At 42.5% G+C, this 16,206-nt stretch overlaps 1 protein-coding gene across 1 annotated transcript; it reads left to right on the plus strand.

The window, feature by feature from the left end:
• The first annotated feature begins 2,537 nt into the window (after positions 1-2,537).
• LOC123406247 lies at positions 2,538-7,760 on the plus strand. Its single transcript, XM_045099737.1, has 8 exons — positions 2,538-3,017; positions 3,293-3,567; positions 3,677-4,087; positions 4,388-4,659; positions 4,787-4,987; positions 5,075-5,167; positions 5,281-5,385; positions 7,204-7,760. The coding sequence occupies exons 3-8, from the start codon at positions 4,039-4,041 to the stop codon at positions 7,579-7,581; spliced, it is 1,098 nt and encodes a 365-aa protein (XP_044955672.1). The 5' UTR covers positions 2,538-3,017; positions 3,293-3,567; positions 3,677-4,038; the 3' UTR covers positions 7,582-7,760.
• Positions 7,761-16,206: the final 8,446 nt, after the last annotated feature.

Genomic DNA, 16,206 nt, shown 5'->3' on the forward strand with positions numbered 1-16,206 from the left:
ATGCCATAGCATCCCGAATAGTGCATTTACTGAAATTTTGAAGATGTTAGCTGAAGCATTCCCAAAACCCAATACTCTTCCCAAATCGTATAAGTAAGCAAATAATATTCTAAAGGAATTAGGACTTGGGTACGAGTCTATACATGTGTTCTTCAATAATTGCATTCTGTTCCGAAAGCAATATGCCAATCATGACAACTGCCCAGTTTGTGGCTTATCAAGGTGGAAAGACCCTGCTAGAAGGAAGATTCCACAAAAAGTGTTGAGGCATTTTCCATTGGTGCCTAGGCTAAGGAGGATGTTTCTTTCCAAAAAAGGTGTTGAAGACGCACAATGGCATAAGCTAAAGAGGCAGCCCAGTGAGAATGAATTGAGTGTTCCAGCCGACGGTGACGCATGGAAAGATTTTGATGAAAAATTTCCAGAATTTGCAAAACATGCCAGAAATTTTAGGCTTGGCATTGCCACCGATGGGTTCAACCCTTTTGGAAATTTCAACACAACATATAGTATGTGGCATGTATTTGTTATACCATATAACCTTCCACCTTGGGCATGCATGGATCAGTCAAATTTCATGATGGCTTTGTTGATTCCAGGTCCCAAATCACCTGGCAAGCACTTCGATGTCTTTCTACAACCACTTGTAGAAGAATTACTTGAGCTCTGGGAGGGTGTGCGTACATATGATGCTCTTAGTGGAAAAATGTTTGATCTTCATGTTGCAGTTCTATGGTGCACTCACGATTACCCAGCTCTGAGCACTCTTTCAGGGCGTACCACAAGAGGCTATTTTGCATGTATTCATTGTGAAAAACACCCTCTTTCTTATAGCCTAAAGAGTAAAATTGGTTATATTGGTCACTATCGTTTCCTTCCAAGGGGTCATCATTTGCGGAGAAACAATGAATTTGTTGGTCTTCATGAAAGAAATGATTAGCCAGGTAAATTCTCCAAGGAAGAGTTGCAAGCAGAATTGGAGAAGGTTGGACCTGGGAGACAATAAGAAAGTAGGAAAAGGAAGCGTTCTGACTTGGGCAGCAAGAAGGATCATGTGCCAATTTGGGGCCGGAGGGTTTGTTTGTGGGATTTGAAGTATTGGGCAAAGTTGAAGATGAGACACAATCTTGATGTCATGCACATTGAGAAAAATATATGTGAAAACCTCATTGGGACAATTCTGAATTTGGAGGGTAAGACAAAGGACACACTTAATGCTAGGATTGATCTCAAAGATTTGAATATTAAAGAGGAGTTGCAATATAGGAAGGAAGGAAACTCATATGTGATGCCTCCTGCCCGATATACCTTATCTAAAGAACTAGTGATTGCATTTTGTCAATTTTTACGGGAGTTAAAGTTTCTGGATGGGTTTGCTTCCAACATATCAAGATGCACAAGTGCAGATGGAACCAAGGTGCAAGGCCTAAAAACACATGATTGTCATATTATTCTGCAAAGAATCATACCTGCCGGCATGAGAGGATTTTTGGACAGTGATATATATGAAGCAATAGCTGAGTTAGGCAAGTTTTTCAGGGAATTGTGCAGCAAAACTCTTAATATGGATGTCTTGGCTGAAAAGAAGAAGGAAATCCCTGTAATTTTGTGCAAGCTTGAGAAAATTTTCCTGCCTGCATTCTTTGATGTGATGGTGCACCTTGCCGTACATTTACCTGAAGAGGCATTGCTCCGAGATCCCGTACAATATGGGTGGATATACCCAGTTGAAAGAAGGCTATATACTTTAAAGCGTTATGTGAGGAATAGGGCACGACCAGAAGGTTCGATTGCTGAGGCATATATTGCGGATGAATGCCTGGCATTTTGCTCCAAGTACATGGATGATGTTGAAACACTATCTAATTAGAAACCAAGAAATGTAGGCTTTTTAGATCAAGAATCCTATGGTGTTGATGTTTTTGGGCATGGAGTTAATTTTACTTCAGGATATGAATATGAATATGTGCATGAGAAAAAAGAATTTGACCAGATGGTGTGGTATGTGTTGAACAATTGTGATCACGCTAAGAAATATATCGAGTATGTAGTCACATCTGAGACTTGTGTATGTTGCATTTGTGTTGTACATAAGTGATCTTGAGACTAATTTGTTTTATTTTACAGTATGTTCAGAGATGAGTTAAAGAGAAAACGGTTGTTGGACAGTGATAAAGAGCTTCAACAAATATTTCAGACATGGTTCAGGAACTATGTAAGTTTTCATTCACATCTAGTTAAAATGTTTGGTTGTCAAATTCACTACAAATTCTAATGGATGTGTTTGTGTGTTGTTGCAGATGATGAGGTTGCAGGATGAAAATGTTCTACTCGTCAGTGCAGTATCGCGTGAGCTTAGTTCTTGTTTGCACGGGTTATAGTGGAGTATTCAGTATGTACTACAGGGTGAAATCAACCTAGTAGTAAGCCGAATGTAGTGAGGCAAAAAAAGAGCCTAAGTGAAAAACAGAGCCGCGTGAGCCCAACTACCCAAGTAGCTTTCTCCACCTCCCCTAACCCCACTGCACGACCAGACCTCAGCCGCAAATCGCCAAATCTAGTTCTCTTCCTCCCCTCCTCTTCCTCCCACCGCCAGGTCCCGAATCCCCTTCCTCCCCCACCACCGGCCACGGATTCACCTCCTCCACCTCCACCGCAACTTCCCTCCCTCTTCCACCTCCACCGCAGAGCACAAATCCCCTTCCGCCCCTTCCCCATCCTCTCCCACTACTGGCCAGGACCCTCTCCCCTACCTACCATCTGCCTACCCAAACCCTAGAATATTGGGCCGCCGCCACCAGACCGCGGCACTGCCGAGCACGACTCCTGTTGCTCCTCCGCCTCCACCCCCGGTCACTACCCCACCCCAACTACCGGTCAATATCCCCTCCCCCTCCGCTCCACCAAACCGTAACAAGTCGTCGCCGGCACCACACAACGCTGCTTCAAGGACCTCTCTAGCACCACACGGATGGGGAAGAAGACTGCAGCAAAGAGACCCCGAGGACGCACCAGTGGTACAGTCTTCTTAACCCATCCCACGCATGCCTACTTCTTATTCATGCGTATGTATGTCGAATGGATGTGTGGTAAAAGCATTTTGCTTGTGCTTGATTTCAATTGCTAGTGTTTCTTGTTCATTAGAGTTATGGTTGTATCTACGAAATAAGGGTCTTGTGCTGGCAAGTGTAGATTTGGGTCACATATTGTTGCAAATTTAACTACAAGAATAGTAATTTTTTATTATGTACAGATTATACACATAGTAATTAATATTCATGTCTTTACTTAGAACCACCGGTGAATCCTTTGGAAGAGTTGCGCATCAAAACATGCATAAGGAACAATTCAATGTTACAAGCACTCGGAATTCCTGCACTATCAACATTGTTTGCAGCTAATACTGTCATTTCACCTGAAAAAACACTCAAGCATAGTAGAGATGATTCTGAAGCTGAGTACCATCCTAATGAGGACAATACGAGTGAAGGAGAGTCATCTGATGATAGTTTAGTAGATGAAATAGAAGGTCTGCAGTCCACACCTGCTGCTAGCTCAAACTCTAAGGTGCTAATTTCCTATCTAGTCATTCATTTATTATATATGTTGCTTGTTTGCCATTACAACAAAAATTTATTACAATTTGTTGATTGAACCATGTTTTCATATCTATCAGGGCTATAAGAAGACTAGTCAGAAAACTAGTAAGAAAAGATCTCCTGCCATGCCTCCTGGTGGAGTCAAGCCTCGACCTCGTAAGGGAGTTCATGCGGACCTCCCAACTAATTCACGAGTCACAAGGTCGAAGAAAGCTATATTACAAGATGTTGAAGGCACGTTCCTTACTGTTATTATCATAACATGTCCATGTTTTTCACTACTGAATTTCTAGCCTAGTCTATTAGCTCTGATTGCATGATGAGCATACTCTCATCGGGTGACTTTTTCTAAAAAGGTGATGACCCTGCTCATTGTGATGATGAAAAATGGATTTCCAATGGAGCTGATCTCATTGCCCATCATGATGAGAACAATGAGATGGCCAACGAAGCTGGTGGAAGTGCCCAACCAAACAACAACTCCGAAGGCATGTTATATTCTCAAGGACAACTACATGCTTATGGTCTAATCTGAAATCATGTTTTTAGTTTTATCTTCTTGTATCTTTGCTGATTATATTGCCTTGTTGTGATATGCTCGAATCGTGTCTTTCATTCAAGCTATCCGTGCATTTGTAACAATGAGAAACACACCAACATGGCAGATAGCATGTGCACTCCAATACCTGTTAATAACTATGAAACAATGTTCGCCATTTATTAGTACACTTGTATGCTTAGTAATTGCGGTTGAATTGTATCCATTCCTGATTTTACCTTCTTTGTAGGTCCAAAATCTTATGAGGAGCCAAGGGAAAGGGGCCCCAATTTGGTAAAAGGCCTAGAAAGGATCACTCGACGTCGGCAGGGTAAACTGCCGCTTGTCATTCCAGAAGGAAAATTAAGGCCGGAGTCACCTCTTCTTGCTGCAAAGTTTGCAACTGAATGCAATGTCATAGTGGGACACCATTTGCCTGTGTTTAAGCGATGGAAGGATTACAAGGATGTACATGGAAATGTGCGAGATGGGATCTTCAGGAACTTTATAGGCAAAGTTGGTGTAAGTACATAGTCCATGCCTTTCTCCCTTAAAAGGCTAGCAACCTATGAAATTTGTGCTACTTTGTCAATTATGTGCAATCAAGATTCGTACACATGTTTTTTCATCCGACTAGTACAAGTTTCAGATGGATGTAGCTGATGTGTCAGTTAGGAAGGCTTGTACAGAAATGTTGAAAATCGCGACTCGCCAACAACGACACAGGCTCAAAAAAGAATTTTTTGATCCTCACCCACTCCATCTGGTGACAAGAACTTCTCCTGTCCCCTCAATGACTGATGAGCAGTGGAATGAGGTGGTGGAAAGCTGGAAGGATCCCAAAAAGATGGTATGTTTCTTCCTATAGACCAATCTGTCGCCTTCTACATGTTAATCTAGAAATTGTACCTTACATGTATTCATTCTCTTGATGTAGGGGCTATCTGAAATTAACAAAAATAATCGAGCTCAAGTTAAGTTTCACCACACTACTGGGGCACACAGCTACGGAGTGCACAATAATAATCTTGTAAGTCAAACATGTGGCTGTGGATGTCCATTGTGATGACAATTCTTCTTGACCATAGGTCCATGTAGTAACTGTCTATGATACTCCCTTCCCTTCATATAAATTATTTTCAGGGAGACAAATACAAAGATAAAGAACCTGATGCCTTGGATTTGTTCAAGGAGTTCCACTATAGCAAGAAAAAGAAATGCTACAGTGATCTTGTGCAAGCTGCAATTGTAAGTCAGCTTTCAAAGACCAACCATCAGTTTTTACCTTTTGCACATATGCTCAATTAGATATGTTAGCTCTTCTCTATGAAAAGTATGGAACTATGTGTTGCTGATTTGTTCAGTTCACTATTGGTTTGTCTAGCAGCAGTTTTTGTTTGTTCGGATTTATGGATAACCATTTGATATATTAATATTTGCAACATGTAATAGTTGGCACAATTATGAGTGCGACAAAAAGATGCAAACATATCTATGATCAATTTCTTCGGATTTATCAACATCATCAGTTAGCATATATTCAACCTAGTGGCATGAAGTAGCTAAAGTGAATATTGTATTTATAATTGGACAAACGGAAAATAATAGTATTGATGTAGATATAAATCTTAGTTTTTAAAGAAGAGTGAATATGGAGTGGGCGTCCATGTATATGGAGTGGGCGTCTACAAAATCAATCTAGGTACTATGCCAGGACCGGTGTAACTATTGAATTGAAAAAGAACAACATGTTACTAAAGCTTGTTGAAAATAATTTTCTGATCTGAACCCGCAAATAAAAAACATGAAGGGCACGCGATTTGACACACTGCAGTGTTTTTTTCTTTTGAACTTAAAACATGATTACTCTTTTTTCTATATAATACGAGGATGCTTTAAGTCATTGTCTCTCTTTTCCTATATAATATACGTGGTCTCTTTATATAATCATGGCATCTAATACATCTTGACTATTCAATTACATGGGCATCTTTTTTCCCTTATACTTCAGAAAAGGGAGAACACACATGATTATTCATGTGTATCATTTTTTCCATTTTTATTAAAATACAGAGAAAGCGCTTCATATTTTGGAACTTGGGTGTGTGTGATGATGGAATTTTAAAAAAATCACGATGGCCCTTTTCTTATGGCCCGAGAGCTCTTTGTGTACAGATCTCCTTTCTTAAATATTATAAAGTAGCTAGGTCTTTATTTTCTGCATGTACACGTTCAATGCGATACGTACTTCGTGTCTATATAAGTCAGGAACGTCTAATATATAGATCTTGACCATTGGATCTCATGGTTTAATTAATCTTGATGATGTGGATTGACGTAATCTTTTTTCCTTTTATTTCATAAAGGGAAATCACACGTGATTATTTGTACGTATCATTTTATTTTTTATTTTTCAAGAGAAAAGGAGAAGGCACGTCATATTTTGGGACCTGGACATGTGTGATATTGCATTCAAAAAAATCATGATGCCTCCTTCCTTATAGCATGTAGACTCTTTTTAAGGATGTTTTTCCTTTATATATTACGACAATGTCTCTCTTTTTTGTGCGTGTGTGATGATGGGATTTTTTAAAATCACAATGGCTCTTTCCAATTAGCATTAGGACTCTTCTTTCACGTGATCTCCTTTTCTATATTATAAAGTAGTTGTGTCTCACGATGGCTCTTTCCTTTAGCGTGAGGACTTTTTTTATGTGTTGTCCTGTTTTCTATTGTAATGTAGTTGTGTCCCTCTTTTTGTACGTTTTGGTTCAATTCTTTATGTACATCATGTGTTTATATAAGTCAGGGACTTCTAACAGATCTTAATCATTAAATTATGTTATCTCTTTTTCGTATAAGAAAATAGTGAAATACTGAGAATTATCCCTGTTCTAAATGCATTGGTCGACTGGTTTTGGATCTACTATGAGTGGTGGAGCAGATTCACCAACAGAACTAACACTTTGTTGAGATGACTCTCTTATCACAAATTTCTAGTTGTAAAGTACTTCTCTACTTGTGCTTAAGCTGTCTTATAACCGTGTTTGTTACTTGCATTGCTAGACTGAGATGGAAAACAAGACCTCTCAACCTACAGAAGATGATCCTCAATCTAAGTCTGCAACCGAGGTTGTAGCTGAAGTGCTTGCTAAGCACACTAAGAAGCCAAGGTTTCTTCAACATGTGGGGATCCACCACGTCCATGCGAGATCTAGTTCTAGCAATAGGGAAGCGGAATTGGCTGCGGAGAATAGGAATCTTGAACTTCAGGAACGTGTGGACACCTTGACCAAGTTGCTGAAGGAATCCGAAGAAGCAAGGATTAGGCAAGCCGAGGACAACATGAAGAGAGATGAGGAGAACAGGAAGAAGCAAGCTGAGATGGACAAAAAACTTGACTTTTTGCTAAGTCACATGCAACCAAGATCAGCTCAAGAGTAAGTTGCTTAGTCCAAACAAAAAAATGGTGGAAGCAATGTGAATGTGATATATTGCTGGAACCTACCTTCAAACTTTATTTTGTGAGGCTTTTGTTATGCAAACTGCACACTAGCGGATGCAAACTTGCTGCATTCTGCTGCTCCAGGGTTAGTGGATGTGGAGATGCACACTTAATGTTATGCTGGATCAGTATTTCTTAAGTGACTTATATTTTCTGTTGTTGTGCCTCTTAATTTGTCTGTGATGTTGTGCCCTTTCTTCAAGAGTGTTATTGGGTTTGGAAATGTAAGCTTAGTCATAGGATTGGAAACATTTTCTATCTACAAACAAAAATCGGCTGGGTAATATAAAAACCAACGGACCGGATGAAGTGGGCCTAGAAAAAGTGTTCTTGTTAAGCACAGGCGGCACAAATTTTAACGGGCTGGTGTGCTTGTTGGACACAGAAATGATTATCGTCAGGCCCAAAAAATATGCCAACCAATTGCAATGCAAATAGGCTCAAAAGCCTTGACGGCCTAAAACGTATGGCCCAAAACTTATTGGGCCGATGGTCTGCACGTTGTCGCCACGACAGATCCAATTCATGTAAATCCATGACGGAACAGTTCGTCACAGAGAAAGCGGGCCGCGGGCGGGCCGAACGGGTTTTGGGGCTCATCGGTGACGGAACAGTACCGTCATTGTTGGGGGTGCGGTAAGCTGGTGCAGTTCCAAGCAGAGCGTCGTAGCAGATTCTACATGTGAAGCGGAGTACATGGCTGCCTCTGAGGCGGCTAAGGAGGGTGTCTGGATGAAGCAATTCATAACGGATCTTGGAGTGGTGCCAAGCGCACTGAATCCAATAACCTTGTTCTGTGATAACACGGGTGCCATTGCCCTAGCAAAGGAACCACGGTTTCACAAGAAGTCCAGACACATCAAACGACGCTTCAACCTCATCTGCGACTACGTCGAAGGGGAGGACGTAAATATATGCAAAGTGCACAGGGATCTGAATGTAGCAGACCCGCTGACTAAACCTCTTCCACGGGAAAAGCATGATCAACACCAGAACTGTATGGGTGTTAGATTTATTACAATGTAATTCGCATGATGATATGAGGGCTAGATTATTGACTCTAGTGCAAGTGGGAGACTGTTGGAATTATGCCCTAGAGGCAATAATAAATATAGTTATTATTATAATTCATGTATCAAGATAATCGTTTATTATCCATGCTATAATTGTATTGAATGAAGACTTGTGTACATGTGTGGATACATAGACAAAACACTGTCCCTAGCAAGCCTCTAGTTGGCTAGCCAGTTGATCAACAATAGTCAGTGTCTTCTGATTATGAACAAAGTGTTGTTGCTTGATAACTGGATCACGTCATTAGGAGAATCACGTGATGGACTAGACCCAAACTAATAGACGTAGCATGTTGATCGTGTCATTTTATTGCTACTGTTTTCTGCGTGTCAAGTATTTGTTCCTATGACCATGAGATCATATAACTCACTAACACCGGAGGAATACTTTGTGTGTATCAAACGTCGCAACGTAACTTGGTGACTATAAAGATGCTCTACACGTATCTCCGAAGGTGTTCGTTGAGTTAGTATGGATCAAGACTGGGATTTGTCACTCCGTGTGACGGAGAGGTATCTCGGGGCCCACTCGGTAATACAACATCACACACAAGCCTTGCAAGCAATGTGACTTAGTGTAAGTTGCGGGATCTTGTATTACAGAACGAGTAAAGAGACTTGCCGGTAAACGAGATTGAAATAGGTATGCGGATACTGACGATCAAATCTCTGGCAAGTAACATACCGAAGGACAAAGGGAATGACATACGGGATTATATGAATCCTTGGCACTGAGGTTCAAACGATAAGATCTTCGTAGAATATGTAGGATCCAATATGGGCATCCAGGTCCCGCTATTGGATATTGACCGAGGAGTCTCTCGGGTCATGTCTACATAGTTCTCGAAACCGCAGGGTCTGCACACTTAAGGTTCGACGTTGTTTTATGCGTATTTGAGTTATATGGTTGGTTACCGAATGTTGCTCGGAGTCCAGGATGAGATCACGGACGTCACGAGGGTTTCCGGAATAGTCCGGCAATGATGATTGATATATAGGATGACCTCATTTGATTACCGGAAGGTTTTCGGAGTTACCGGGAATGTACCGGGAATGACGAATGGGTTCCGGGAGTTCACCGGGGGGGCCACCCACCCCGGGGAAGCCCATAGGTGTTGGGGGTGCCGCACCAGCCCTTAGTGGGCTGGTGGGACAGCCCAAAAGGGGCCTATGCGCATTGGGAAGAAAATCAAAGAGAAAAGGAAAAAAAAGGAGGAGGTGGGAAAGGGAAGAAGGACTCCACCTTCCAAACCAAGTAGGACTCGGTTTGGGAGGGGAATCCTTCCCCCCTTGGCTCGGCCAACCCCTTGGGGGTTCTTGGACCCCAAGGCAAGGCTCCCCCCTCTCCCTCCTATATATAGTGGGGTTTTAGGGCTGATTTGAGACAACTTTTGCCACGGCAGCCCGACCACATATCTCCACGGTTTTACCTCTAGATCGCGTTTCTGCGGAGCTCGGGCGGAGGCCTGCTGAGACGAGATCATCACCAACCTCTGGAGCGCCGTCACGCTGCCGAAGAACTCTTCTACCTCTCCGTCTCTCTTGCTGGATCAGGAAGGCCGAGATCATCGTCGAGCTGTACGTGTGCTGAACGCGGAGGTGCCGTCCGTTCGGCACTAGATCGTGGGACTGATCACGGGATAGTTCGCGGGGCGGATCGAGGGACGTGAGGACGTTCCACTACATCAACCGCGTTCACTAACGCATCTGCTGTACGGTCTACAAGGGTACGTAGATCACACATCCCCTCTCGTAGATGGACATCACCATGATAGGTCTTCGTGCGCGTAGGAAATTTTTTGTTTCCCATGCGACGTTCTCCAACAGTGGCATCATGAGCTAGGTTCATGCGTAGATGTTTTCTCGAGTAGAACACAAAAGTTTTTGTGGGCGGAGATGTGCATTTTGCTGCCCTCCTTAGTCTTTTCTTGATTCCGCGGTATTGTTGGATCGAAGCGGCTCGGACCGACATTACTCGTACGCTTACGAGAGACTGGTTTCATTGCTACGAGTAACTCCGTTGCTCAAAGATGACTGGCGGGTGTTAGTTTCTCCAACTTTAGTTGAATCGGATTTGACCGAGGAGGTCCTTGGATGAGGTTAAATAGAAACTCATATATCTCCGTTGTGGTGTTTGCGTAAGTAAGATGCGATCCTACTAGATACCCATGGTCACCACGTAAAACATGCAACAACAAAATTACAGGACGTCTAACTTGTTTTTGCAGGGTATGCTTGTGATGTGATATGGCCAACGATGTGATGTGATATATTGGATGTATGAGATGATCATATTGTAATAGAAAATATCGACTTGCAAGTCGATGGTACGGCAACCGGCAGGATCCATAGGATTGTCTTTATAACTAACGTTTATGCTTGCAGATGCGTTTACTATTTTGCTAGGATGTAGCTTTAGTAGTAATAGCATGAGTAGCACGACAACCCCGATGGCGACACATTGATGGAGATCATGGTGTGGCACCGGTGACAAGAAGATCGTGCCGGTGCTTTGGTGATGGAGATCAAGAAGCACATGATGATGGCCATATCATGTCACTTATGAATTGCATGTGATGTTAATCCTTTTTCGCACCTTATTTTGCTTAGAACGACGGTAGCATTATGAGGTGATCTCTCACTATAATTTCAAGACCAAATTGTGTTCTCCCCGACTGTGCACCATTGCTACAGTTCGTCGTTTCGAGACACCACGTGATGATCGGGTGTGATAGACTCAACGGTCACATACAACGGGTGCAAAACAGTTGCGCACGCGGAACACTCGGGTTAAGCTTGACGAGCCTAGCATGTGCAGACATGGCCTCGGAACACATGAGACGGAAAGGTCGATCATGAATCATATAGATGACATGATTAGCATAGGGATGCTTACCACTGAGACTATACTCAACTCACGTGATGATCGGACTTGAGATAGTGTAAGTGGATCATGAACCACTCAAATGACTAGAGAGATGTACTTTTTGAGTGGGAGTTTAGCGAGTAATTTGATTAAGTTAAACTCTAATTATCTTGAACATAGTCTAAGTCCACTTTGAATATATTTGTGTTGTAGATCATGGCTCACGCGACAGTCACCCTGAATTTTAATACGTTCCTAGAGAAAGCTAAGTTGAAAGATGATGGAAGCAACTTTGTAGACTGGGCTCGTAATCTTAAGCTAATCTTACAAGCTAGGAAGAAGGATTATGTCCTTAATGCTGCGCTAGGAGATGAACCACCCGCTACGGCTGATCAGGATGTTAAGAACGCTTGGTTAGCACGTAAGGAGGACTACTCAATAGTTCAATGTGCAGTCTTGTATGGCTTAGAACCGGCACTTCAACGTCGCTTTGAGCGTCATGGAGCATTTGAGATGTTCCAGGAGTTGAAGTTTATCTTTCAGAAGAACGCCCGGATCGAGAGGTATGAGACCTCCGATAAATTCTATGCTTGCAAGATGGAGGAGAATTCGTCTGTCAGTGAACATGTGCTCAAAATGTCTAGGTACTCAAACCGTCTTGCTAAGTTGGGGATTGAACTCCCGCAAGAAGCTATCACTGACAGAATCCTTCAATCACTGCCGCCAAGCTATAAAGGCTTTGTGTTGAACTACAACATGCAAGGGATGGACAAGTCTCCCGGCAAGTTGTCTGCGATGCTGAAAGTCGCAGAGTCTGAACTACGTAAAGAACATCAAGTGTTGATGGTGAATAAGACCACTAGTTTCAAGAGAAACGGCAAAGGCAAGAAGGGTAATTCAAAGAAGAGCGGCAAGCCTGTTGCCAATCCAACGAAGAAACCCAAAGCTGGACCTAAGCCTGAAACAGAGTGTTACTATTGCAAGGGTATGGGTCACTGGAAGCGCAATTGCCCGAAGTATCTGGCTGATAAGAAGGCGGCCAAAGAAAAATCAGGTATATTTGATATACATGTTATTGATGTGTACTTAATCGGCTCAAGTAGTAGTGCCTGGGTATTCGATACCGGTTCTGTTGCTCATATTTGCAACTCGAAACACGAATTGCGGAATAGACGAAGGCTGGCAAAAGATGAAGTGACGATGCGCGTAGGAAATGGTTCCAAGGTTGATGCAATCGCCGTCGGCACAATTTCACTTCAGTTACCATCAGGATTAGTTATGAACTTGAATCATTGTTATTTAGTGCCTGCGTTGAGCATGAACATTATATCTGGATCTTGTTTATTGCGAGACGGTTACTCTTTTAAGTCAGAGAATAATGGTTGTTCTATTTCTATGAGTAACATCTTTTATGGTCATGCACCCAATGTGAGAGGATTGTTCATATTGAATCTTGATAGTGATACACACATACATAACATTGAGACCAAAAGAGTTAGACTTAACAATGATAGCGCCATATTTTTGTGGCACTGTCGCTTAGGTCATATTGGTGTAAAGCGCATGAAGAAACTCCATGCCGATGGACTTTTGGAGTCACTTGACTTTGATTCACTTGACACGTGCGGACAATGCCTCATGGGCAAGATGACTAAAACTCCATTCTCCGGAACAATAGAGTGTGCAAGTGACTTGTTGGAAATCATACATACCGATGTGTGTGGTCCGATGAGTGTAGAGGCACGCGGCGGATATCGTTATTTTCTCACCTTCACTGACGATTTGAGTAGATATGGTTATTTCTACTTAATGAAGCACAAGTCTGAAACATTTGAAAAGTTCAAGCAATTTCAGAGTGAAGTTGAAAATCATTATAACAAGAAGATCAAGTTCCTACGGGGGTGAATATCTGAGTTTCGAGTTTGGTGCTCACTTAAGACAATGTGGAATTGTTTCACAATTGACACCGCCTGGAACACCACAGCGTAATGGTGTGTCCGAACGTCGTAATCGTACTTTATTAGAGATGGTGCGATCTATGATGTCTCTTACCGATTTGCCATTATCATTTTGGGGTTATGCATTAGAAACAGCTGCATTCACTTTAAATAGGGCACCATCAAAATCCGTTGAGACGACACCATACGAACTGCGGTATGGCAAAAGGCCAAAGTTGTCATTTCTTAAAGTTTGGGGATGTGATGCTTATGTCAAAAAGCTTCAGCCTGAAAAGCTGTAACCCAAAGCGGAAAAGTGCATCTTCATAGGTTACCCAAAAGAGACAGTTGGGTACACCTTCTATCTCAAATCCGAGGGCAAAGTGTTTGTTGCTAAAAACGGAGCTTTTCTCGAGAAGGAGTTTCTCTCGAGAGAATTGAGTGGGAGGAAGATAGAACTTGACGAGGTTGTCGAACCTCTCATCCCTCTGGATGGTGGCGCAGGGCAAGGGGAAACCTCTGCCGTTGCGACGTCGGTTGAGGAGGAAGTTAATGATGATGATCATGAAACTCCGGTTCAAGTTTCTGTCAAACCACGCAGGCCGACGAGACCACGTGCTGCTCCAGAGTGGTATGGTAATCCCGTCTTGTCAATCATGTTGTTAGACAACAATGAACCTGCAAATTATGAAGAAGCAATGGTGGGCCCAGATTCCAACAAATGGCTAGAAGCCATGAAGTCCGAGATAGTATCCATGTATGAGAACAAAGTGTGGACTTTGGAAGTATTACCTGAGGGCCGCAAGGCTATTCAGAACAAATGGATCTTTAAGAGGAAGACGGACGCTAACGGCAATGTGACCGTTTATAAAGCTCGACTTGTGGAAAGGGTTTTTCACAAGTTCAAGGAGTTGACTACGATGAGACATTCTCACCCGTAGCGATGCTTAAGTCCGTCAGAATCATGTTAGCAATAGCTGCATTTTTCGATTATGAAATCTGGCAGATGGATGTCAAAACGGCGTTCCTTAATGGTTTCCTTAAGGAAGAGTTGTATATGATGCAACCCGAAGGTTTTGTCGATCCTAAGAATGCTAACAAAGTGTGCAAGCTCCAGCGATCCATTTATGGACTGGTGCAAGCATCTCGGAGTTGGAACAAACGCTTTGATGAGGTGATCAAAGCATTTGGGTTTATACAAGTGGTTGGAGAATCTTGTATTTACAAGAAAGTGAGTGGGAGCTCTGTGGTGTTTCTAATATTATATGTGGATGACATATTGCTGATTGGAAACAACGTAGAGTTCTTGGAGAGCATAAAGGATTACTTGAATAAAAGTTTCTCTATGAAGGACCTAGGAGAAGCTGCTTACATTCTAGGCATTAAGATCTGAAGGGATAGATCAAAACGCCTGATAGGACTTTCACAAAGCACATACCTTGATAAAGTTTTGAAGAGGTTCAAAATGGAACAGTCCAAGAAAGGGTTCTTGCCAGTTTTACAAGGTACGAGATTGAGTAAGACTCAGTGCCCAACAACTGATGAAGATAGAGAGCATATGCGCTCCGTCCCCTATGCTTCAGCCATAGGTTCTATCATGTATGCAATGCTGTGCACTAGACCGGACGTTAGCCTAGCCATAAGTATGGCAGGTAGGTTCCAGAGTAATCCAGGAGTGGATCACTGGACGGCGGTCAAGAATATCCTGAAGTATCTAAAAAGGACTAAGGAGATGTTTCTCGTGTATGGAGGTGACGAAGAGCTTGCCGTAAAAGGTTACGTCGATGCAAGCTTTGACACAGATCCGGACGACTCTAAGTCGCAAACCGGATACGCATTTATTCTTAATGGGGGTGTGGTAAGCTGGTGCAGTTCCAAGCAGAGCGTCGTAGCATATTCTACATGTGAAGCGGAGTACATGGCTGCCTCGGAGGCGGCTAAGGAGGGTGTCTGGATGAAGCAATTCATGACGGATCTTGGAGTGGTGCCAAGCGCACTGAATCCAATAACCTTGTTCTGTGATAACACGGGTGCCATTGCCCTAGCAAAGGAACCACGGTTTCACAAGAAGTCGAGACACATCAAACGACGCTTCAACCTCATCCGCGACTACGTCGAAGGGGAGGACGTAAATATATGCAAAGTGCACACGGCTCTGAATGTAGCAGACCCGCTGACTAAACCTCTTCCACGGGCAAAGCATGATCAACACCAGAACTGTACGGGTGTGAGGGCTAGATTATTGACTCTAGTGCAAGTGGGAGACTGTTGGAATTATGCCCTAGAGGCAATAATAAATATAGTTATTATTATAATTCCTGTATCAAGATAATCGTTTATTATCCATGCTATTATTGTATTGAATGAAGACTTGTATACATGTGTGGATACATAGACAAAACAATGTCCCTAGCAAGCCTCTAGTTGGCTAGCCAGTTGATCAATGATAGTCAGTGTCTTCTGATTATGAACAAAGTGTTGTTGCTTGATAACTCGATCACGTCATTAGGAGAATCACGTGATGGACTAGACCCAAACTAATAGACGTAGCACGTTGATCGTGTCATTTTATTGCTACTGTTTTCTGCGTGTCAAGTATTTGTTCCTATGACCATGAGATCATATAACTCACTAACACCGGAGGAATACTTTGTGTGTATCAAACGTCGCAACGTAACTGGGTGACTA

The sequence above is a fragment of the Hordeum vulgare genome, chromosome 1H, assembly GCF_904849725.1.
Source record: "Hordeum vulgare subsp. vulgare chromosome 1H, MorexV3_pseudomolecules_assembly, whole genome shotgun sequence".
NCBI classification, from domain to species: Eukaryota; Viridiplantae; Streptophyta; class Magnoliopsida; order Poales; family Poaceae; genus Hordeum; species Hordeum vulgare.

What these genes read in the sequence shown, in the direction of transcription:
- LOC123406247 (XM_045099737.1), top strand. Translation starts at nt 4,039, where the DNA reads ATGGCCAACGAAGCTGGTGGAAGTGCCCAACCAAACAACAACTCCGAA. An exon ending in ACCAAACAACAACTCCGAAG is followed by an intron (nt 4,088 to 4,387) that starts GCATGTTATATT and finishes CCTTCTTTGTAG; the next exon opens with GTCCAAAATCTTATGAGGAG. An exon ending in GGAAGGATCCCAAAAAGATG is followed by an intron (nt 4,988 to 5,074) that starts GTATGTTTCTTC and finishes CTCTTGATGTAG; the next exon opens with GGGCTATCTGAAATTAACAA.